At 38.5% G+C, this 24679-nt stretch overlaps 3 protein-coding genes across 5 annotated transcripts in view; 1 reads left to right on the forward strand and 2 right to left on the reverse strand.

The window, feature by feature from the left end:
* pdlim7 (PDZ and LIM domain 7) overlaps positions 1-12591 on the reverse strand; it is a 31546-nt gene extending 18955 nt beyond the window's left edge. Inside the window, exons 1-3 of one of the 2 annotated variants that reach the window (XM_034232586.1) lie at positions 12422-12591; positions 10093-10191; positions 1409-1560 (exon numbers count right to left, since the gene is read on the reverse strand). In XM_034232586.1, the coding sequence (XP_034088477.1) occupies positions 1409-1560; positions 10093-10191; positions 12422-12451 (281 nt within the window). In that variant the 5' untranslated portion in view covers positions 12452-12591. Of the gene's footprint in view, positions 1-1408; positions 1561-10092; positions 10192-11025; positions 11134-12421 lie in introns of those variants that run through there. The other variant, XM_034232587.1, reaches the window with a different exon arrangement.
* A 1098-nt stretch (positions 12592-13689) lies between these two features.
* On the forward strand, positions 13690-18599 carry cltb (clathrin, light chain B). Of its 2 annotated transcripts, XM_034232589.1 has the most exons (6): positions 13690-14132; positions 15427-15473; positions 15718-15835; positions 16057-16168; positions 17101-17154; positions 17505-18599. In XM_034232589.1, exons 1-6 carry the CDS (start codon positions 13961-13963, stop codon positions 17674-17676), a joined length of 675 nt encoding a protein of 224 aa, XP_034088480.1. In that variant the 5' UTR covers positions 13690-13960; the 3' UTR covers positions 17677-18599. The 2 variants fall into 2 exon arrangements, with proteins under 2 accessions (XP_034088480.1, XP_034088481.1); XM_034232590.1 differs by lacking the exon at positions 17101-17154 and having other exon boundaries at positions 13696-14132.
* A 583-nt stretch (positions 18600-19182) lies between these two features.
* Positions 19183-21303, reverse strand: higd2a (HIG1 hypoxia inducible domain family, member 2A). The gene is made up of 2 exons (XM_034232591.1): positions 21026-21303; positions 19183-20048 (listed from the first exon to the last, which is right to left on the reverse strand). The coding sequence occupies exons 1-2, from the start codon at positions 21210-21212 to the stop codon at positions 19882-19884; spliced, it is 354 nt and encodes a 117-aa protein (XP_034088482.1). The 5' UTR covers positions 21213-21303; the 3' UTR covers positions 19183-19881.
* Between the last annotated feature and the right edge of the window lie 3376 nt (positions 21304-24679).

The raw sequence follows: 24679 nt of genomic DNA on the forward strand, positions 1-24679 counted from the left end.
CACAACCACTTCTTCCTTTAGCGATTCTCATAAATGTCCCAGGACAGCAGCAAGGCTCATCTTTATAACTTAAAACGTTCTCATCTTCTGACGGCTTTAGACTCTTTTGAATGAATTCATTTTTTGCTTTTTCTTGGAAGGTAAATCTTTTTTCTTATGATTAAGTTCCTGATGAAACATTTGGCTTGTACTCTACAGAGCCACTCTATCAGTAAAGAGTTGCTGGCAGTGCTTTGCCTTTGTGGTTTATCCAGTGCTAATTAGCATCATTCAATCAAAAAGTGTAACAACTATCCTGGCTCACACTTTAGTGTTTTAATCTGAATAAAGATTTTCTCAAATTGTATTATGAAGTTAAGGCATAATTAAGGAACCAGTTGCTCCCCTGAAAATGTTTTATTTTAACCAAACAAATGTCAGTATTTAAAATATCTGCCTTAAAGCATTTGGCATGCGTATCTGCTGCTGAATGCAGACTACTGGAAAGTAGATATTGCATCTTCTGAATGATAAGTAGAAAATATCACTAGCTAGCAAGAAAAAGGTCAGAGAGTATTGACCTCTAATACCAACCTATCCTCTTGTTACTTTAACAAACCATAATTTTAAGTTTTTAAACTTGCATCTACATTTGAATCTGCATCAAAATACATGATCATTTTGGAGAATACTTACATTCTGTAAATATTAGTTGTTTACATGTATCACTTAAAGCCATCATTGTGTGTTTATTACCTATGATCACAATCACATTATTTGTTTCAACTAGGCAGCAAGCCTAAATATAGACCACCAAAATATGCTTTGTACAGTTCCAATTATGTGAAGATTAGACACAATTTGTAGAAGGAACAATAGCGGATAAGCTGCAAAAATGTGAAATCTATGTGGGTGGAATTTGGGCACACCCTTAAGCAAAGATGTTGGATCAAGAATCCAGGAAATAAATAACTTCTAAGCCTCACAGGTCAGGATTAATGATAAAAAGCAAAACGTGCTTTATAAATGGCCATATGGTAGCATTATCTGTACCAAAACCAAGATAGTACTTTGTTGGCTCTACTGTAATAGACAAAGGGACTATCAGGATGGAAAACACCACCTCCTGGCACACATAATTACTTATTTCACAGCAGCACAAATAAATACAAATTCAAGTCTAAGTTCTGTTGAGCATTAATTATTTGAAAAATACATTTTGTTGTGAGTGAGGATATTTTTTAGACCAAGGTCTTTTGAAGCCATCTGTCATGGTGAGGCAGATTTCAAGGACATTGTGGTATTGTATCTCTCCTAAGATTAAGGGAGGATGTTTATGCTGCTGTGTATGACCGACATACAAACCGACAAAAGGAGGGGGAGTGATCATGTAGATTTTTGTTGCATCACACGTCACCAGATAACTTACTTGCTGAGGGTGAGGGTGAGGGAGTCTGTTGCTGCTCTGATCTGGTTTTGTGCCTCCACATGGGTCATGTCCTCTGCATTAGTGTCGCTGATGGACACCACCCAGTCTCCCACACCGACACCAGCCTGAGCTGCCTTCCCACCCGGGGTTAGCTACAGAAAGGAAACGAGGACAGAAGACAGAGGTACATGAAGACATGGTGTTGTGACAGTTACATAGATGAAAACATGCCCCAACAGGCAGATTCAGGGATTGAAGCGCATTACTATGGGCCAAATACTGCAATATTTGAATTGAATGTTGTCATTATAGTCATCATGTTATGTCTGAAAGAGAAAATAATTTCCAAACCAAGGAGGGAAAAAAAGTACTTAAGTTGTCAGTGTGTGAGTACATAACATACAATTACCCAAGATAAATCATCAGTTCAAAGCAAAATGCAGGACATCTCAACACACTGAAAGTCATGTTCAGTTGACTTTTTGTCTGTTGACGGCTCTTAATAATGAGCCCAGGGAGTCTGCGTGTCTGCGCCTGACAGGCCAGCCGAGATATTTCACTCAACACTATCGGGAACAGGCATAATGGGTCATCATGATGTCATCAGTCATCAGCGTATGATTTGCTGCAGATGTGACTATGAAAGGAACTCCTGAAAGCTACAGACAGGACCATATGTTACAAATAGTCACATCATTTACTGGAACAACCCATCTAGACAGGTAAGTCTCTGACTAGTTTCTCTGACAAAACAATGACCTCATCCTCTCGGACGTCCCTCAGTCTGCTGACATCTTGAGTCAGAGCAGAGGCCTGGAGTCTTGTTACAAACAGGAAGGACTTGACTTATACATAGGTAGTTAATGGTTTTCTTCATGTACAACGTTTTTTTTTTTTGAAGGACATGGCAGTCAGTGTAGTCTAATATACAGAGCAAAGATGCCAAATCGTGTTTAGTAAGAGCTTAGTCAGCCAGCCTCTGCGGCTTAATGAAACTTGAAACTTGTGTCAAAGTCTTCCGATAGCTGGATTACAAAGTGTTCTGCGGCATCAGATAAGGGAGCGGGTGCTAGCATTTCTGGCGAAAAACCTATTAGGATTACTCTGATGTCATGGATCCCTGCAAATGTTAGCTCATCAAAAGCTCAGAGGACTCTGCGGTTCAATCAATGGTTTTCTGCCATGTTCAGCAAAGCTATCACACTTGCCGCTTTGATTCTGCACATTAAACATAAACACTTGTGTGAGCAGGGTAATATGCTCTGTAAACCGATGACAGCTCAGGCTGAGAGACAAATGCGCACCCGACAAAGACAACAAAGTTAAAGCCTTGGATCAAAACTAAAATAAGGAAGAAATGCATTCCTCAGGGGCAATCCAAGCTACACTTATTTTACAGCCAAGTTCAAACATCACCTTAATTGCCTTTGATTTGCACTCCCTGGAAGCAATTAGAGGGATTAAGAAAGACATACTTTCTCCAGTTAAGGAAGAACTGAAAAGAGCTTGAACAGCGTACACTGGAGAAATACAACTATGACACATTCTGAAAAGGGGCACGGCCTGACATAATGCCACTAAGGTTAACTATTGAGAGCCGCAGAACCCTTTTACTACTAAACTGGATTGTAAAAGTTGAGCACCTTATCATTTACCAAAATAAAACAATGCTTTTAATAGAGTTTAACAACAACTATGCAGCCTAAGCCACAGATGCAGTGTGAAAAGCCTCAAGGGATCTTTTCAATTCTAGCTAAATCTCTGTTAAAAAAATAAATAAATGAGGTGTTAAATGTTAATATAGAGGTGTAGAAAATGAACAGAAATCACACAATTGTATGTAATCTTTTCATAAAGAATAATAAAAAAGTCTTTATGAAACTTTAATTAAGCAATAAAAGCTTTGCAGGCCAACTCTGAAGTGGGGGTGGGAATATGTGTCCGTGGAAAAAGCAACAGGTGTTCTATTCATAATAAAATAACATTGGAAATACACACAGGAGAAGACTAAAATAGAAACAACTATAAATAAATAAATAAATGAGAAAAAAATGATATAAATGTTTTAATATAGAGAACAAGGGGTCATTGAATAGTTTGATAAAATACAAATAATGAGTAGATGTTCATCATTTATACCAAGGACCACTGAAGCTGTTCTTACTGAGACATTTTATGTTAGTTTGGCCTTCAATGTATCCCCTGTCTTTACTCTAAAATAACATAATTGAATATTCATAATCTAAATCTAAACTTAAAAGAAACAGAATTACAATTACATACAGAAGTCACACAGATTGTGGATTTCAAATGTATGTGCATGTGAGCTGGGTGACTGATGGACGCAGACACCTGTGCTCCTGGCTCAGGTTCAGGGTGCAGCTGCTGCCTTACTTGAGAAGGCAGCAGTTCAAGTTGCTGTGCTCAGACCTTTGAGTGGTAGGGGGCGGATGGAAACCCTATACCCCCCAAGCAGTTTGTCAATACAGCGAAGGACAGTGGAAAACATGTTCCTGAATGCAACACACTGCACTGAACCTTAAACAACTACAGATATGACATGATGGAGCAGCCATGGTGCACAATAACATCATATAGCAGCAATGGCTTTCCTCTGACTCAAGTAACGCACAAAAAAGAAAACTCCTAAAGTATTTGGTGCAAATATGATTGTAACTCGCCTCACACTAATGGCATGATGTTTATAGATCAAAAAGGAATTTGCAACCACAGGGTTAGCTGAACAGTTAATGGCGTGTTTCAAGGCCTTTTGGCAGAGCACAGCACAAGAACTGTTTTGGTATGTTATCAAATTTCAAAGTATGAGCCAACCTTTCAAAATGCAGCGTCTTGAATTCAACTTTGAAGCGCTTCCCTTGACTAACCCTACAGGTGAGCCAGGACCTCACACTCGCTCCGGGCTGGCTGCTCTTGTTTTTGGTTGAACTAATAATGCACTAGGATTTATCTAAAGCTGTAGATATTCTGGCCATGTAACTCTGCCCCCAGCTCACTTTTATTCTTTCCACTGCTATTTGGGGGCCGAGAGACAGTCTGTCCTTACATCACTCGCACAGCACAGCTGATGCAAAGCCATAAATATCCCTCTGAGAAATGGAAAACCAAACCTTCAAGTATGTAGTCCCCCTGAAACGGCTGCAGTGGAACACCTAGCACTTACTCACCTTAAAACACTGCTGCCCCGATCACAACATTAGACTTTCACATCCAACTAGCCACAAAATAAATGCTCCCTGCAGGTAATCTATCAGTAAGTACTGAATTATTAATTCCCCCCTCTAACAGGGCCTCCTGTTGGGGGGAGGGGGGGGGGGGGGGGTGGAGTATGTGTGTGTATGAGAGAGGGGGAGTCTTTAAAGAGTACACAAGCGATAAAGTAACAGATGGCCTACGAACCAGATGGAGACACACGCAGAGAAAGAGGAATATAAGACTCGATGACACATCCAGATGTACTGGTGGACAGACAGATTATTGACTTGACATCATCTGTAATTTCCTCCCAGAGTTTGATTTCAGGGTAGTGGTATGTTTTAAATGATAGAAACCAGATGGTACGCAGGAGGCTGCGCTATGGTGATTTTATCACGCTGCAGCATGCACTTCTCGATTCCAAACTGCTATTGAACAGTAAGAAAACCAAAGCAATGCTTTTTGCTCCCAAGTCAGCGTCCTCTTGCCTCTCCATTGACACCCTTGATGGCGTCTCTGTTGAGTTTGTCGATACCTACAAATATCTTGGCTTTTGGTTGGACAGTAATCTGAACTTCAAACACCACATTGAAGTTCTAACAAAGAAATTGAAATTCACTCTTGGCTTCCTTTACAGACTTAAATGTTGTTTTTCAATTTCTTCCCGTAAAAGGTTGGTCTCTGGCTTATTCCTGTCCCAGCTGGACTAGGTGATACCATTTATAGATTTGCCTGTCCCACTGTTTTGGCCAAACTTCACCCACTCTACCATGCTGCACTGCGATATATATCAAGTGCACCCTATAGGACTCATCATTGCAAACTGTATAGCCTAACTGGATGGTCCTCACTTAGTATGCGTAGGATGCAGCTTTGGTTTTTATTATTGTATAAAGCCATTTTAGGTAAGCTTCCACTCTACATATGTGCCAGATTTGCTCCAGTTTGTGACTCTCACAACCTCAAATCCAGTGCCTGGATACGGTTCCAGGTACCTGCTGGGAAAAGGAGTCCTTTTTATTATGGTCCTTGGTCTTGGAATGACCTTCAATCATGCCTCAAACTGACGGCACTTGTCCCAATAGCCTGTTTAAAATTGAAGTTGTCTGAAGTCCTTACCACTAGCTGCTCTTGCAGTAATAAGTAGTGCACCTTGCTTACTGTCCTAATGTGCACAATGTAGTGACTGCTTTTTCGTCTTTTGTTTTCTTAGTTATGTTCTCTGTATTTTATATGTTTGTGTTATGTGTAACGTTGCTGCCTTCTTGGCCAGGTCAGCATTGCAAATGAGATTCTATCTCAATGCTTTTATCTGGTTAAATAAAGGTTAAATAACAAAAATTTAAAAAATGGTATCATATTGTTCATGGAATCACCATGGCACGAGATCTGGGACAGATATATGAAGAAACTCCTCAGGAGTTCCTGCCCCAGACTGGGAGAGACTCTATGGAAACTCCAATGAAACGGCCGAACTACGACATCTTGCTTCCTATATATGACGATCACAGGATGTCGGTGTAGACATGTGGAGAGATATAATTTTACTTAAGTAACTCAGGCTTTTGAAAGTCATAGAAGTCTTGAGAAATTCAAGAAAACAAGTTGGCACAAGGTTGTTTAGGAAAGGGTAAAGACAAAGTAGGCTATTTCTGGAGCGAGGATCAAACTATCAACTCTGACTGACTGTCTTAACTTTTTCAGAGGCAGCTTTCATAGACGCATAGACTCGTAGCTTACGCAACGTTTAACCCTTTCATACAAAAAAATATATTTTGTGTTCAAGTATAATGAGGTTTTAACAGACAGTAACCCTGTGTTACAAACTTGAAGCTTGAAATGTAACGTTAGTAAAGAAAGGCATAATGAAGCCTCGTTGTTTGGATCCAGTGTTTTTAGAATTGGACCCGTAGGAAGTATAAAAATCAGGATTTCTCTGCTTCTTCATATTTGCCCATTTTTTCAGAAAGGTCTCTCACAAGTCTCGAAACGTAATAGAAGTGCAATACTCAATTCGCTTGAGTACCACTTGCCAATAACAATACCCTCCCAGCCCTAATAGAAATGTCTATTCACCAGTGCAAAGCAGCATTCAAATGATGTTCATCTGAGGCTGGGTCGAGGCTCTACTGACTCACATGGCTGTTTCCAGTATTACTTTGTCAGTTAGAAATGGATATAATGGCATTGCAGTCATTAAACTAAAAGAGAAAGGCATTGCTTTGTCTTTATTTGTCTTTCTTTTGATTTTTCTTAATAGCATGGTGAAGGGTCAAGAGCACTTGGAGTGACTTAACTTGTTATAAGTGTTCATACATCTGCTATCTCAAAATAAAAAGTAGGATATTAATACTAAAAAGAGTTGAATAAAAGTGTGGTTTTTTTAGATGATAAATGGGTGTATACATATTATGCTAAGGTCACAAAAGAAATGTTTTCCTTCCACTGGGACTCAACAGTTTGTCTTGGCATGGTCTCCTTTCCTCTGATCTCACTGAAAAACTATTACAGTTTGGGAGAGTCCTGTCATATGCTTGGCAAAAGTGAGTGTGGAAGACACATTAGACACAGAAGAAGACAAGAGGATTGTCTGTTGGCGGCGACCGGGTGGACACGAGAAAAATCCCAGGAATGCTGAGAAAGCATAGCTCTCCAGGCTCGCAGACAGAGGAGGAAGGGGGAAAAAAGAGCATTCATGGAGCATGGAAACCTTTATACCAACTCAGTCTCACACACAGGAGCTAAGACGTCTCAAAACTTCCCAAATACAAAGATCTGCCACCATATGACAAACTCAAATGAATTGGTTTTATTTAAACATGAGCTTTAAATAAATGCAATCTCTTTGCCGTTTTTCACCAGCATTTTACTGCCTTTTGTCCTGTCACTCAACATGTACCTCGCTGGGCTAATGCTTTTTACCTAATGTCTGGATTCTTATCTCATTAGCTACATACCAGCAAAAAAGACCACCCATTACATTTGAGCCAAGAGAGTTCAGGCCATATTTTTTTCTTCCCGGGGACTGTAAATCTTTGAGGTTTACATCCCCTGGTTGTGCCGTTTCATCCTCTGCGACTGTGATTCACAGTCCAGTCTTTTATGACAAACGCAAGTCATGGCACTAGTCCCTAAGAAGTATAAAGAGAGAAACCCTGTCACATCTTTAACTTCTGTAGCCTGAGGTCTGGTGGACTGCTGGAGCACGCCTCAAAGGTATTCGCCCAGTGACCAGTCATTAATGATCCAATCCTAGAAGTACACTACCAAAATGCCAAAGAGACTGGAAAGGAAAGGCAATACAGAAAAGGAGAGCCACATTTCTGTCAGAGGAAATGATCAGCATGTCTAATGCACCTGGATTGCAGAAAACTGGCCACCTGCACTGGCTGATTAGTCAGGATTATTCAACCTATTAACACCTATTAACTACTTACACAACTGCTGAAATTCAACCTACAGTACACCTTGCCAGTCCTCCTATTCAAGTCCTATACACACCAATGATCCCGGTTTTCTTCTGGGCAATTAGTCAGATGGGGTTATACATCTGTTTGCTCTTTTATGAGTGGAAGAGAATGTTTGTTGTCATGAATCCAAGGGGAACATTGTGTTTTAGACTCAGATGCCTGCCAGGGAACAGGACATGTACTAACAAGAATGGTGATAACTGCTGCCTTCGCCACAAGATTACATCAACTTTACACAGACTTCATTTAATGCTACCATGGAGACCCTCTGGACTCCGTTGGTCATACAAATCAAACCAAGATTTAAAAAAAAGGGCATCATGCGTTCAAAGCTTTTTATTTGGCAGCTACAAAAAAACGAAATGAAAGAGTTTGAAAGAGTTTGAAAGAATGTTGTGAGGCCCAACCCATTTTTCATTACCTTTAACTCTTAAATATCTCTTTAGTTGAACATTATTGATAATAGGACAAAGGTAGCAATATAACAATGTCGTCAAGGAATGAGTGCTTAGTAGAATGTCAGTTCTGTGTGCGCAGTTTGCTGGCAGCAGCAACGTAGGAATGATTTTATGTGTGTGCATGTGTGTGTGGCTGCACGAGGGAGACTGTGTTTGTCAGGCAAAGTAGCACTGCACTTATAAGGCCTGGAAAGTGGTTGCTGCTCTCCTCAATAGAAACAGTTTGTAGAGTATCTCAAATTAATTCAGTAAAACAGCAATGACTAACATGGAGAGTAGAAAGCATTGCAAAACAAACAGCATGTGCATGACCAATGACTTATTTCAATCCAAATGTATTGCATCTTAAGATCCACTGGATATGGGTTGGTATATTCACCATAACAATGTGAATGATATGAAAATGAACAAAACAGTCTCCCATACTGCGCAGGCCAGAAAATATATGAGGGTCATTATGTGGAGCTAACAACAAACGCTTGGAAATATTAGGCTTTTATTTAGAAGCTTGGACATAAATTACTTTACAGGATGATCTTTGTTATTATTGCGATAGTTTTAGCCAGTTTTGCTTTTACATGATTGATATGAGGTAAAAGCAAAACTGGCAATCGCAATATTGGGAAAAAGCCAGATACATTCTGGACTACAACTCATTGCATACTCTATATAACACACTAATATTGCCATATCTGATTTACTGTGTGGAGATTTGGGGAAACACGTACAAAACCAACCTACAGCCGTTATGCACATTACAAAAAAGGGCTATAAGAGTTATCAATAATGTTGGATATCTTGAACACACTAATGTATTATTTTTGAAGTCACACATATTGAAGTTCATTGATCTGGTTAAATTTAAAACGGCACAAATCATGTACAGAGCAAGACATAATCTACTTCCTGGAAATTAAAAACATTGTTCGTAGACAGAGAGGGTGGGTATAATTTGAGAGGAAATCTACATTTGAAACAACTCAAGGTCAGAACAACTCTGAGAAGTATGAGTATAACAATCTGTGTGGTGATTTTATGGAATGGTTTGGAGCAGGAGTTTAAACAAAGCACAAGCATAATTCAGTTTAAAAGGATGTACAGAAACACTTTTTTGGAAAACTATGAGAATGAAGAAAGGTGATTGAAGATGAGAAATTATTGTATATGTATACATGTAAATGTATGTAGGAATAACTTGCATAATGATTTAAAGGACAATCATTGATCAAGTAAGGGGTGGGAATTAATAAGCATTTGCTTCCTCCTACTCCCTTTCGGACACATATGATTTATTATTATTATTATTAATATGAAGTCTTTTTTTTTGTTGAATATACAAATATTACCATGAATGTGGATAAATACTGTATTATAACAATACGGTATTCTGTTTTTCACATTTGTTATTTTTTTTTTTTTAATCTGTTCAAAATAAAGACTGAAAATAAAAAATAAATAAAATCTTTCACCCAAATGCTAAGAGAGTAAATTCATCAATGCTAACAGATGCGAGGAAGTACAAAGCTGACTAATAGTTTCTTACCCTAGACACGGTGAGGGGCATGCTGAAGTCCTTGCCACCCTGCAGCCTGAAGCCCCAAGGCGCCGGGCCACTGAGGTTTACAGAGTATATGTTCATAGCCTTGGGAAAGAGAAAAGAGGAAACATGGTCTTAATTAGTCAAAAAGCCCGGGAAAAAAAAGGTCATTTTCTGCTCCATCCTGCCTGTTGGGTGCATTCATTTCCAAAACAAACACATTCCATACAGAAACTGGCATCAATTGTTGTTGGTTTTGTTAGAGAACATAATGTTAAATGTGTGAAAATATTTTTCTGTACTATCTTTGTTACAAAAATGCATTACATGAGTCAATTTTGTAATAACATGTCAAGGCAATAAAATACCGCATCGGCCCCTGGGAAATAATGTTCGTACATTTATTAAAATACAAACTAATAGGATGAAATCCTTTGCGTCATAATCTTCATAGCTTTCATATAGACGGCCAACTCAGTGTCAAACATAAACAATACAAAAGAGTACCACCGAACATCTACTGGACAATACAAAAGTGATTTTATTTCTTGTAATAATAATTCAACCATTTAAAGTGAGCCAAAATAAAACATTGGCCCACAATATGCACACTTTTTTTGACATTTATTTGTATTTGACATAGTTCACAGACATTTGCGTAGCTTTGAAACCATGCAAACAGTTTGAAACTAACTTCAGCAGAACTGATCAGAGGCATAGAATGGCAAGTCACTAAATAACGAGGTAATTTTAGGAACCAGAGGCAACTTGAGACATCAGGCTACGTCACTTGCTCTTCCTTGCAAGTTACGGCTGTGCAAGTGACCTCTGTACCTGCACCCTAACACACATCTCGCTCCTCCTCCTAAACTCTCCCAGGTGTCATCACCCTCCATGACACATAGCTAGCTTCCCAAAATGCCACCTACGCAAACCTACCTTATCCTCAAGGGGTGGCTGATAACCCAATGCTGGGAGAAAGTTAGAGTCAGTAAGCTAGGGCAAGCAGATTCTCTCTCTGTTGGCAAACCCTACCCTGACACTGTCTGTGACACAGGCGAGCCCTAGCCTCCGCTCACTCCTCAGAGGCTATATAAGGAATGTAAAACTACACCGAACTATTTCAGCCCAACACCCGCATGAGTCACAGAGAGAGGGGGGTAGAGGTATCGTCAACTACCCCTATATACTGGCAAAAGCCTACAACAGCAGAGTCAATGGATTTGTTTTTTAATAAAGTGTACTTGAGAAGCAGCAGACGGCCACGACTTTTGGAACTCTACATTCCTTATGCAGGGCATGAAGCAAAGTACAACCAAACTAGCAATTACATTTTTAACATAAAGTTCTTAAGTAACAGAGGGGCTTACGTGTAGTAAAAACTGAAACTGAACTCATACAAAAATAGCATTATGGTATTTTTCAAACGTATTGTAAAAAGCAACCAGCCCAGCTTCCCTTTCAACCCCATCCACAAAACCTGCAAAAATGCTAATTAAATCAAAACAATAATCAGTTTTAATCTGTGTCTATTTATTTTGTCTATGTTCAAAACTAAATGTCAATACACGTTCTGGATGGCATAAACAGTCCTTATTACCAAACTTGGATAAGTTGTTGTCTCTTTTCCCATGTTACCTCATCTCACCTCATTTTTATAATGTTTGATAAACTTAAAAAATGGGGACGGGGGAAGGGAAAAAGCTATAGCAACTACAAGTAATGAAGGGTACATTTCAAATGGATCACTTTGTTGTTTTAAGCATATTATAATAAGACAGTTACTGCATGAAGACTGGTGCAATTTGGTTAATTAAATACCAACCACATCAACCCTAAGCCAATAGCCGACATAGAGCAGCATTGCCTGTGGTACTCATTCAAGCGACGGGGTCCCTGTTTATGGTAGCCCATTGCTATTAATAATCTATGGTGTCCATTTTATATTTCTATAGGAACTAGTACTTTTAAGAAATTAGACACTTATTTCTTGAAGGCAATCTATTTATAGACTTATTTATCTTACTTTTGATTGATTCAAGTGTGTCCAAGATTCATTTTTAGCTGGTATTTAAAGACTGCTAAACCACTGCAATGCAGAACTTGAAATAAACCATTCACATTCACTATGGAAGTAGCAGGAAAGGACAGGAAAACTGTCTTTAAGTAGTTAGACCGACGGTGGTTCAGAGCAGCTAGCCGAAAACCATAAAATGCAAAGTTAGAAGGACAACACAACCCATACAAAAACTCAAAATGTGAAAAAGTTGGCTTTCAAGTTATTCCTACTCACGAAGGAATGCATTCACATGTCTGGATATATAAAAGCGCTCACCTCTTGTCCTTCGATGTGTTCTCCAGACATCGCGAGTCAGTCTAGTGGATAAAAAGTCAATCGGTAAGTATAGGCTAACTTTCGCACTTCCTTAAAGCGGACGTCAGGAAGCCACCGTGGTTCCCTTTGGTGAGCTGCAGGATCATTCCCTCACATTCCTTTTAGAAGGACTCGGCTGAAACGTCAGAAGTCACATGGGCAGCTGCTTCATTTCATATTCGGGCTATTAACCAGAAGAGGCCGTGCTTTGCAGACATTTCAGCTGTTAAACCATGTAGAGCCAAACTATATCCATCATAATGACTTTAAATACCACTTTGAATACAAAAATGGCTTCTTGTTTCTTGAAAAAAAGGAAACTATGTATCATTTTTCAACAATAACTGGACTATTTAGCAGAGAATTCTGAGTTCACCAAACATAGGTGTATCGTAATTTCAACAGAATTTATAATGAATAATAAGCCACAGGTGCGTGCAATCAACTACTGATTAGGCAGCTTTACCCTTATGTTACCTCCAAAAGTAAAATAAAAACGAAATTTGAACAGAAATTTGCTTAAAATAATTATGCTAAATAAATAGTACAACATAGCTCAGCATCACCTAGACCAGCATTGCAAAATTGCTGGTCACCACTTTCTGAAAAGGCAACCTTTAAAGGTTTTACCCATTTGAAAAAATGGTTTTCTATATTAAATGAGTATAACTGCTTATTAATACTAATAAAATAAAATAAAACATAATGCTGCACTTTAAATAGTATTTGAAGAGGTACTTCCTTCTTAGTTTGGTTATGGATCTGTGTATAAGTCAATGCGGTTTCTTTGTGTCCTTTATTTCTCTATGACACTGGAACTACTTTATTACTTTATTTCCATTGGCAAAATGACACATTGTTTTTTTTTTTTATGACGAACAGTAATATGTCTCATTCATAGACTATATGGTCCATTCCATCAATATTTATAGCAGTTAGGAATAAGAAGTAAGGTGTTTATAATGTGCAGTACAAGTAGGCTACTGTTATCTTTTAACTGTTTAATTGGCTGATGATGTGCATTTAGTGTATACAATGTGACTAATGTGCTATATAAAAAGATGTTGTGTATGGCATAGTTAACAGCAATATTTAAATCATCCTTTAAGATCATGTTGTGCAGCTTTTGTGATCAAATGCATCTCAAAGCCTGGTGGCTAAAAATAATGCATGAGATGGCCAGCAGATGGGGACAAACTGCAACAAATGTGAAATGGTACATTCAGGGTGCTGCCCTGCTCCATCATCACAGTGCTGAACAAGTGAAGAAATCATGAATCATCAGTGAAGGCCTAAAGTCGAAGCTAAAATCTTGCAAAACAGGTTATTTCTTTGTGTGCCTAGTTTCCTACCGAACACAATTTGGACTAGCTAGGATTCGAGTAAGACATTTACGTTGTTGGTATTAACGCTGCAGAACCGGTGGCCTAATTGGAGTGCTTTGACGTTAGCTAGCTAAACCTACCAAGCTCAGTGAAACTTGTAAACACTTTGTGAAAGATGGCTGACAACGGCGTACACCCGACTGAAGAGGACCCAGCCGCAGCTTTCCTGGCTCAACAGGAGAGTGAGATAGCCGGGATCGAGAACGACGGCGAGGGGTTTGGGTCTCTCGAAGCAGCGGAGGACGAGCAGCCGCCTCAGCCGGAGCCCGAGCCGGCGGCCAACTATGGCAAGTTAGAGCTAATGTCAGTTTCGGCTAACAAGCTAACAAAAGCTAGCTATTATGAATAACGTTGAACTGATAGTAAACGTCTGTTAGGAAACAATGACCCCATCCCTATACATTAACAAAACTCCTTAGGTGGTAGTGAGGTTTTGTTATTGAGCGCATTTTCAATACAACTAATTTTAAGTTAGCTTTGTAAGTAACTTAGCTAGCTGACGTTCGTTTGCACACCGACAACGCAACGTCACTTGGATAATTCCACAGCACATTCTGCTTTAACATTAGATACGGATGATAAACTGTCAAGATTCAATATATATGATTGTCATACATACAGTATACCAGGCAGTTGCACTGACATTCTTACGCTCAGCTCTCCACACCTAAATATTAAGAAACTATACATACAAACAAACATATAAACTAGCATATAAGAAATGTTAAAAATATAAGCTGACATAAATGAAAACATTCCAGTCCAGGATAAAAATGCTTGATGTGCTGCATGATTAATCCAAAACTAAATAAGATATATTAAAAGCAGGCTAGAGTATGGTGTATACATATATCAATATGCATAAGAATAGATGGGTATAACAGTATGAATATGAATGTAACAGGATGGAAACGGTACAGTGTCGTTAGTGCTGATGGTCATGATTGAGATAATGTGAGGGAAGGGGCAATATTCAAACATGTCTATGGTCGAGAAAGAATGAATGGTAACCAGTGGTGTAATGTAGTGAAGTACATTTACTCAAGTACTGTACTAAAGTACGATTTTGGGGTCCATGTACTTGAGAATTTTAATTTACTCTGCTTCAATTTGTAAGCCAATATTGTACTTTCTACTGATGAACACATTAATGCAGCAATAATTATTCTCCAGTAATTAAGATTCTAAAATGGGACATTTCACACAATAAGTACTTTTACTTTTTGTACTTGAGTATATTTTGGTGCCAATACTTTTGTACTTTTGCTTAAGTAAAATATCTAAGTACTTCTTACACCTCTGATGGTAACAGTATATAGCAAACGTTAGTGTTGATAGAGATAAATTATTTTAGCTAAGTCGACTGTACACTTCTACGGTAAAAACTTGTTCTGTTTCCTGACAAAGCTGCACTGACAACATGAACGTTAGTGGCCAAACAGGTGCCGCTGCATTTCTCAGGTCTAAGTTTATCTGAGGAACAAAGTCACACTGCCATACTAGCAGCCATTAGTTAACCCAGATGATGAGGAAGGTTAGCTAACACTAACATATACTTACTCTTTCCTGTCAAAATGTTAGACGGTTTCGAGGACGAGCCTGTCACGGTGAATGGGGACATGTTTGAGGTGAGCTTAACGTGCATCTTTAATCTTATTATTCAATTATATGTAATTATTGGCAACATATATATGTTTGTAAGTGTGGTTTGGTTTAAATCTGAACACCATGAAATCAATAAGGAGACCTTTCCTTTTTGTTTGTATTGGAATTACTTCATCTCATGCCGTGATGGATTTACAGTTTACTTAGTATTTGAAATTAAATAGACTGTTGTTTATAATGGAGCAAATGTTTTATGTCCTCTAAAAGGAGCCCAATGGCCCGACTGACAGCTATGCAGCCATTGCCCAGGTGGATATTCAGAGGCAAGAGCCAGAGAGTTTACGCAAATGGAGGGAGGAGCAGAAGACACGCCTTGAAGCACTAGGTGAACAAAGAATGAATCGTACTGCGTCGTCATGCCCTTCCTACTTAGCAGCTGTAATGAGTCCCTGTGATTTAGTCTTTTTGCAGTTTACCTTATTAAGACAAATGATGCAGCCTATCTAATTGCGTGAAACTAAGACCTTATAATATGTCGGATATTTTAGATTCCTCTCCTGAGGACTCTGACTATGTTGTTTTTCTTTGCCTTTTCTCCTTAAAAAGACTTGGCTTCCAAGACAGCAGAGGCAGAGTGGAAAGAGAAAGCTAAAAGGGAGCTGGAGGACTGGCATGTCCATCAGAGTGAGCAGATGGAGAAGAACAAGGCCAACAACAGGTTAGTGTCAGACGCGTGCACAGAAATAGTGTAACATTAGGATAACGTAATGCTGTAATCACTACACCAAACACATTTCATTAAGAGTATATTTTACTGGTAGAAACCCTTCGAAACATTGTTTTACTGTGCATATTAACTGGAATGCACTGTTGTATATTTGGTATAAGACTTTATTATGTTTGGTGGGATATGTAACATTTTGGTGAACAATTTTTTTTTAATGAGCTATGCAGGGAGTTCAAATAATCCTGTTGGTCTGCACCAAAGGATCAAATGTTAAAGGACGTCGTAAAGTGTAACAGTTTTGTGTTCGAAATTATTGATAGTATTGCTGATTTAATGTGTTTTATTGTTAGTATAAAGACTGTCTACCACTTAAAATGTGTGTTTTAGTCTGGGTCCAGTTTTCCCCCCCGTTATTCTTACAAAACATTGCAACCTCTTCTTCTCTTGACCAAGCTAACCCCGTTCTTCTCTCACACTTTCCAACAGACTCTGTCCAAGTCTAGCACGGTATCACTCTGCATCTGTAGCTCTAGCTTTCGCCAATTTCCTCTCCCCTGTGTCTGTGAAAGCGCTGATAAAATAATCCTCTGAGGAGATATTAGTCCAAGGCTGTGTGTCCAGTAAACAAAACAGGAAGCTAACAGGAATGCAAAGAGAACATTTCATATTTTTCATCTACGCTAAAGCTTAGCCCCAAAGCACACTGTAGTTGCCTTAAGTGCTTCGCCTGTCTAAATGTATTTATCAGCAGCACCAGTTTAACAGTAGTGCGAAAGATTACTTTCAGTCCACCTTAAACATTTTATTCACTAATCCTTAGAACTGTTTCTCGGGCCCTAACTATTCTCTGCTTCTTTTTGACACTGAAACTAATCTCCTCTCTCCTTCTTTTTCCTGCTTTCTTGGCCTTGCCTGTGCAATAGGATTGCTGACAAGGCTTTCTACAAACAGCCTAACTCTGATGTTATAGGCTTTGTGTAGGTTTAGAGTTCTTACGCTTTTTTAATGTTGTTCAGGGAATTCCATATAGTTGTTTTTCACCTTATGCATGCCCAAACACTAAAATGACTTGTTTTTGAAGACCTCATTTGGTATTTTCTGCATTTGTGTGTGTTGGTTACATAAGCCATTGGTTATCAAACATAAATATGTCTCCAACAAAGTCTATGATTGGTATAAAGAGACGCATGAAGTTCTGCTGAATGTTATGCATGGTTCAATTCATGTGATTGAAGCACCATGTCTGGTTTGGAAATCGTTCTAAAGTCCCTCTAATATTACAGCCCAGTCATAGCTTGTCTCTGGTGTCCCTCCCTCCCTCCTGCAGAGCATCCGAGGAGGCGTTCCTGGCAGAGACCGACGGTGAGAGCCCAGGATCAGAATGGGAGAGAGTGGCCCGGCTCTGTGACTTCAATCCCAAAACCAACAAAACGGCAAAGGACGTCTCTCGAATGCGTTCTGTTCTCATCTCTCTCAAACAGACACCTCTAGTCCGTTAGAGGAGCTCGTGGAGAGAATGTTGTTCTAGAAACATTTGCCTTTTCAGTTTTAACATCACGTTACATCAGAAGAGTTTCTATGCCCTTTTCCATAAAATTCCTGGTATGTTTATAGGCTTTGAAAACTTCACTCCTTTGTTGATGCCTACTAATTATATTGAGATAATATACTCAACCCCACTCTCTTGAGAAGATGAAGGACTGCTCTATTGTTACGACATGCTTTCGCTGTCACTTTTATCACTGCTATACTTAAGAAAGTATTGTTATTGTAAGTTAAATATTTGTATTTCCCTTTAACTTATAAACTGTTATTAGGTCAGTTTTCTTGCATGCCTTTGCAAATATTTTGGATGCACACATTTAAATTGTATACATTTGCATTTTGGTCAATGACAAACACTTATTAAGCACTATTGCGTGTTAGATTGTGACCGCTTATGCCTCATCAACGTTGATTTAACCACAAAGTCTGATCACATGGTTGTACGATATCCCTGATTACAATATTCAACGTAGCTAGCATATGGTTATCTTTCAATTTCACAAGCGTGTGGCCTTTTTGATGTAGTTCTTGCTCCAGTTTGAATATTCAGCCAGATGGATTTCCTCTTGATTAGGCAAGATTTCAGAGAAACAAGACATTCACAACCAAAGATTTCTCATCTAAATTTTCAAAGTTAATTTGATAAATAGTTTGTGCGATTTCTAATTTCTCTGATTTTCTCAGCAGAAGTTTTACGCTCCATTTCTGTGTTACACCAAGATGTTTTAGATTTGTTAACCGTAATCAATGTGTCCATTTGAACTGTAAAGTCAGCACGTTGTTTCACATGTTGCCTATTTGGACATAATTAATACTGAAACAAGTGAATGTCAAAAGGGAACTGGAAAATAAAAACAGTGGAGTATGATCACCTAAATTATCGTGTCCTTGTATATTTCCCAGCTAAGACTGCTAATCATTGAAATCCAAGTTGATGATTTACAGCTATACTTTGAGGATGGTGCAAATATCCATTTAGAGCAGGGGTATCAAACGCAAGGCCCGGGGGCCAAATCCGGCCCGCGACTTCATTTCATGTGGCCCCACAAGAGCTCTGAAAGAATATACTACGTTTATTATACAGTTACATGACGTGTTGCCCATAAACTACATGTTCCACAATGCATCTCATTTTGTGACATTCACACGGAAGATACTTGCAATTATTGGCCCCAGCGCCATATAGAGAGAATTCTATTATACGGCTCTGATTGGCCCTAGACTTCTGCTTTCAGACGTAGTTAATAATGAAGTTATTACCCTATCCGATGATAATCCAATGCAGAGGCAATAATGTAATATAATACATTATATATGTATTTTTATATAGTCTTAAAGTCACAACCGGCCCTTTGAGTGCAACCATAATGCTGATGTGGCCCGCGATGAAATTGAGTTTGACACCCCTGATTTAGAGTATATACACCAATCATTTTAAGGTAAAAATAAATACATGGGAATCTGAGAAGCACGTTTACTGGTGCAAAGCCACACATTTTAGCATGGGTAACATTTTCTAATACAACATTTAGAGCCCTCCTACTGAAAGATTTAAGTTAAATGGAAAGTCTGCCAAGTGTAAAGGGCTGACATTGAGAATGGGTCTGTCTAAGAATGTGTTTAGATCTACTCATCCAGGCCACAGACACGGTTCACAATGATTGAAGTAACATGTTAAATAAAGGTTGTATAAGGAATAGATTTCCCTGATCACAGATGGGATTGTGATGCTTTATCTCAAATCACACAGGACACCAGCTTGAAATTAAAGTCTGTAATCAGCCAGGTGGCACTTTGATCATATCAGTGACAACACACTGAACAATTCAAATAAAGCTTCTAGAAGAGCAATAAGTATGTCATTTATATTTATCGACATTTTGCTTAAATGCTTTTAGAGTACAACAAAAGTAAAATCCAGCTTGTTGGTAAGGAGCCGATTATACTTTGTTGTTACATAGCGCAAGCCCAAAGTCAAATATGTTGTCACCATGAGCAATTCAGTTTTCAAATGACAATAAATAGTGTTGGCATTAGCATGGGTATATCCGAACAAAGCAGACAACATAATACATTATTCAAATCAGTTCAATTTCCCCGTTGGATCTCGTCTGATTCCGGGTAGAATGAATAGGCAGAGGTGTGGGATTGGTCCGTCTTCATTCCTTGGGTTTCATAGTGGTGGTAAAGATACCAAAAACAAGGGCCACTACCGTGAAGCCTTGGGCGAAGATTCGCCCTCTCATCGACAGCTGGGACTGTTTGGTTTTCCCAAGATTGAAGGCATGGAGGCCATAAATCAGAGCTCCAGCTGTTCCCAAACAGCCTGGAGAACACAAAGCAGAAATGTAACAGAAAAGATGATATTAACTGGACATGTTGAATTTAACCTAAAACAAGTTCAATTTAATGAGAAGATACTGAATCTAATGTCATATACTATTGCAATACTGAAGTGCCTTTCAGTTCACAGATAATATAATAATATTCAGATACTTGCTTGCTGTAAGGGTCAGATTATATAGATAAATGATACCACTTAGACATGTTGGTCTTAATAGCTGTCAAGTCCCCACATTTAAGGGTAAATCGCTCTTTAATGCCAAGTTAAAAAACATTCCCCAGCTGGTAGAGTCTTATAGTCATACAGATAGTTGTGTACGTTTGTGACAACATGTAATACACCACACAATAACATGTAAATATATTTAGATACTCAAAAAAGTTCTATAATTATATTGAGATATTTCATGAAATATGAATCCACAGATCATATGCTTAACACTATTTAGTAATACCATTCTAAATGTGATTAAGACAGGGAGGGGTATCAACTTAAGGATTTCTGCAGAAGTTTAGAGATGCATATTTAATAACCTTCATACTTGAAAACAAAAATGCGACATATATTTTTTTTTTAAGTTTGTTTTTGTGGTTTGTGTTACCTAAACCTTGACAACCTTTTTCCAAGGGCATTGCTAATTGAATTCAAATTAATGCACGGTCAACTTAAGCTATGTTCACAGAGCTTCAAATACAAAATAAGCAAGTCATCGATGAACGAAACTCGAATGACAACATTTGTTTTTGTGCTGACTCAAAAAGGAAGACATTAGGCTAGCCCCTTTTTCTCTGATGTTAGCATGATGCGTTACTGTTGTCTAGCATGCTTCCATCAGTTGAGGTAGGTATAGCTTTAAATGTTATTAGATATATTTGATTGGAGCCCACTGTAGAGTAAAGGACACGCTGTTTCTGCTCTGTGCTGCACTTGTGTAACTTTGCTCAGCTTGTATAACTCACCTATCGGGACGAAGGGGTTATCCTTTGTCTTTCTCAGTAACTTTTCTTTTAGCGTCTCATCTTTGAGTTTGCCCAAAGGGTTGAAGCCATCGATAAGCGGGGGCTTAGAAAAGTCAAAGGGCACAAACTCAGGCGGAGATGATTTAGGTGATTTCTCCGGGACCGCTGTAGCTATAGACGCCGCCATGTCTACCTGAGACTGCCAGACCAAAGATCTACACTTCCGGTTTCACTTCACAATAAAAGTCGCAAAGTCAGGGGTGTCGCCATGAGTGTCGCGAGCATTTGTATACCTCCTCCTGGCGCCAGTCGCCCGCTATGTGCTGTGCATGGTGCTGTGCAAACAATACAACAGAAATTAAAATGTCCAACATTTCACTGTTAAATAAAGAGTACACGTCATCAGAGCAGGGTGGAGGTTCGCTTGCTCTTTTCTAACTTTGTTTAATTTATTTTTAACCTTACAGTATTGGGTGATTCTCTGAATCAGGTGCTAGATTGTTTTTTTTAAATGGGTTGTCTTAGTTTTAGACAGACATAGGCCTATGCATGTCCTCACTAAGCATCATTACATATTCATTGAATATTAAACAAATCAAAATGTTGCTGCTAATATAATCATATGCTTGTCAACTTTAACTGAACACAAATAAATTCGGAAAAAATACTTTTAATTAATTGGTTATTAGTTATTAATTAACTATGAAGCCTTAGATCACCGGACAACAGAGTTGGTCGCCGTGTGCACAGACAGGGTTAACGTCGGTATGAACAACAGAATTGTATGAGGGGCCGTACATGCCGTAATTCATACTATGAGGGGCCGTACAGGCCGTAATCCATACTGGTCCTCTCACGCACATACATTCTCCTTTTACATACATATATTTTCACTCTTACATACATACATTCTCCTTTTACATACATATATTTTCATTCTTACATACATACATTCTCCTTTTACATACATATATTTTCACTCTTACATACATACATTCTCCTTTTACATACATACATTTTCACTCTTACATACATACATTCTCCTTTTACATACATATATTTTCACTCTTAAATACATACATTCTCCTTTTACATACATATATTTTATAATATATGCATGTCTGAAGAGAATATATGTATGCAAGAGAAGAATGTATGTATGTGTGAAGACAATATATGTATGCAAGTGAAGAATGTATGTATGTGTGAAGACAATATATGTATGTGAGAGAAGAATGTATGTATGTGTGAGAGAAAGTATAGTGGAAACGGAAGGAGTATGGTTGAAACGGAAGGCAGGTCATTCTTGCGCTGTGATTGGCTCAGAAGGTCGAGCGGGGCGGGCTCATGTTCAGAACTTCTGATTAAAATCAACATGATGGAGGGAGAGGGTTAGGGTTAGATGACTCCGTGTATCTACGGACCACTTGTTTTTCTTTATTAAACAAGTAAACGGAAGAGTGTCTGCGAGGCGTTTTTGCTTTTTACCTTACTAAATGGTCTAATGGTCATTGTAGCGAGGGGGGGGGGGGCGCGATACTCGCGGAAGTGATTTCAAAACAAAAGCACTCGTTTGCTTGGAACGTTGAACATAATTATAAACAAGGGGAAACAAGGTGAATTTAGCGATCACAACGAAAACGGCCAAGACACACATTGAGCCCAGAAAATGAATGTTATTAAGGCTGTAAATATAATAAGCATGTGTCTAAAATGGACAACATTGTTAGGAGATTTAAACTATACAGCGATTCTGCACTGCGGTCACTCAGCCGTCTCTCGCGTTTGTCTTTTCAAATCAGCTGCTCTTCATATTTTACAAATATTTTTTACTGAAAGTTCTTAATAAAACTGACACTGTTGGACTCGAGGGGAGAAGAATACATGGACAACATTGTTAGGAGATTTAAACTATACAGAGAGCCGTTTTTTCAAATCAGTAGCTCTTCATTTTCTTTTTACAAATATATTTTACCACAAGTTCTTCATAAAACTGACACTGTTGAACTCGGTACTAGTTTGACTGCTACTAACAATACATTGAAGTACTTTTACTGTGTACTTTGTGAGAAATACTCTGTCAAAGTCCCCTCCATATAGCACATAATCTAATGCATCAGTCCGTCCCAGGCGGGAGTTTATAAACCAAAGAGTAACCGCCCTTACGGCACGCTCTGATAAGTAAAGCGAACGCACCCGCAAGGACACCTGGCCAGGGATGTGACAGTTTCAAGGGTTGACAAAAATGTTCCTTAAAACCCCTAATGCTTGCTGCAATCTACGCGATTCATCTCCCTCCATCATGTTATGTTGATTTGAAATCAGAAGTTCTGAACATGAGCCCGCCCCGCTCGACCTTCTGAGCCAATCACAGCGCAAGAATGACCTGCCTTCCGTTTCAACCATACTCCTTCCGTTTCCACTATACTTTCTCTCTCACATACATACATTCTTCTCTCACATACATATATTGTCTTCACACATACATACATTCTTCTCTTACATACATATATTGTCTTCACACATACATACATTCTTCTCTTGCATACATATATTCTCTTCAGACATGCATATTATAAAATATATGTATGTAAGAGGAGAATGTATGTATGTAAGAGTGAAAATATATGTATGTAAAAGGAGAATGTATGTATGTAACAGTGAAAATATATGTATGTAAGAGGAGAATGTATGTATGTAAGAGTGAAAATATATGTATGTAAGAGGAGAATGTATGTATGTAAGAGTGAAAATATATGTATGTAAAAGGAGAATGTATGTATGTAAGAGTGAAAATATATGTATGTAAAAGGAGAATGTATGTATGTATGTAAGAGTGAAAATGTATGTATGTAAAAGGAGAATGTATGTGCGTGAGAGGACCAGTATGAATTACGGCCTGTACGGCCCCTCATACGTTCACGCTCTGTGGTCAATCTACTGCAGTTTTATTTACAACAAAGTGGAGTGAAACCAGTGAAACACACAGTTGCAAACTTACTCAGGGTGTTAATGGAAGAGTTTGAAATCAGACAAAGGTGGAAGAAGTACTCCGATCTTGTACTTGAGTAAAAGTACCAGAGTGTTACTCTGTTACAATAAAAGTCCCATCATTCAAAATGTTACTCAAGTAAAATTAGAAAAGTATTATCATCAAAATATAGTTAAAGTACCAAAAGTAAAAGTAGTCATTGTGCAGATTGGTCCATTTCAGAATAATATATATGATATGTTTTGTAATGATTGATCATTAAAGTGTTCTCAAAGCTGGTAAAGGTGCAGCTAGTTTTATAAATTAGATCAAAGTCAAGTAAAGTACAAATATCTCAAAATTGTACTTAAGTAGAGTACTTGAAGAAGTGTACTTAGTAACTTCCCACATCTGAAATCAGATATGACTTCAAGTCATGTGATCATTTCTTAGTATTTGATCTTCCAACTTGGCCTCAGGAAATGCAAGTTTTGGAGAAAGCAAATTGAAGGCTTAAAAAGAGACAGGGAGGTGCATCTTCATCATCATTTAGCATGCAAGAAGTGTAAATAGAGGACAGCGAAGGAGACACTGAGGAGGACCACGCTTCGTGTGAGGTGAGTACCAAACGCTGTCTCCTGGTACTCATCTGAGTAACTCACTCAAAAAGTTATGTGCACCCC

Source organism: Gymnodraco acuticeps, unplaced genomic scaffold, assembly GCF_902827175.1.
Source record: "Gymnodraco acuticeps unplaced genomic scaffold, fGymAcu1.1, whole genome shotgun sequence".
NCBI classification, from domain to species: domain Eukaryota; kingdom Metazoa; phylum Chordata; class Actinopteri; order Perciformes; family Bathydraconidae; genus Gymnodraco; species Gymnodraco acuticeps.

Bases quoted from the DNA above. Each gene is read 5' to 3' on its own strand.
- cltb (XM_034232589.1), top strand. From the start codon at position 13,961: ATGGCTGACAACGGCGTACACCCGACTGAAGAGGACCCAGCCGCAGCT. The intron at 15,836-16,056 runs GTGAACAAAGAA...CTCCTTAAAAAG, and splicing joins GACACGCCTTGAAGCACTAG to ACTTGGCTTCCAAGACAGCA. The intron at 16,169-17,100 runs GTTAGTGTCAGA...CCTGTGCAATAG, and splicing joins AAGAACAAGGCCAACAACAG to GATTGCTGACAAGGCTTTCT.
- higd2a (XM_034232591.1), bottom strand. From the start codon at position 21,212: ATGGCGGCGTCTATAGCTACAGCGGTCCCGGAGAAATCACCTAAATCA. The intron at 20,049-21,025 runs GTGAGTTATACA...TGTGTTCTCCAG, and splicing joins TAACCCCTTCGTCCCGATAG to GCTGTTTGGGAACAGCTGGA.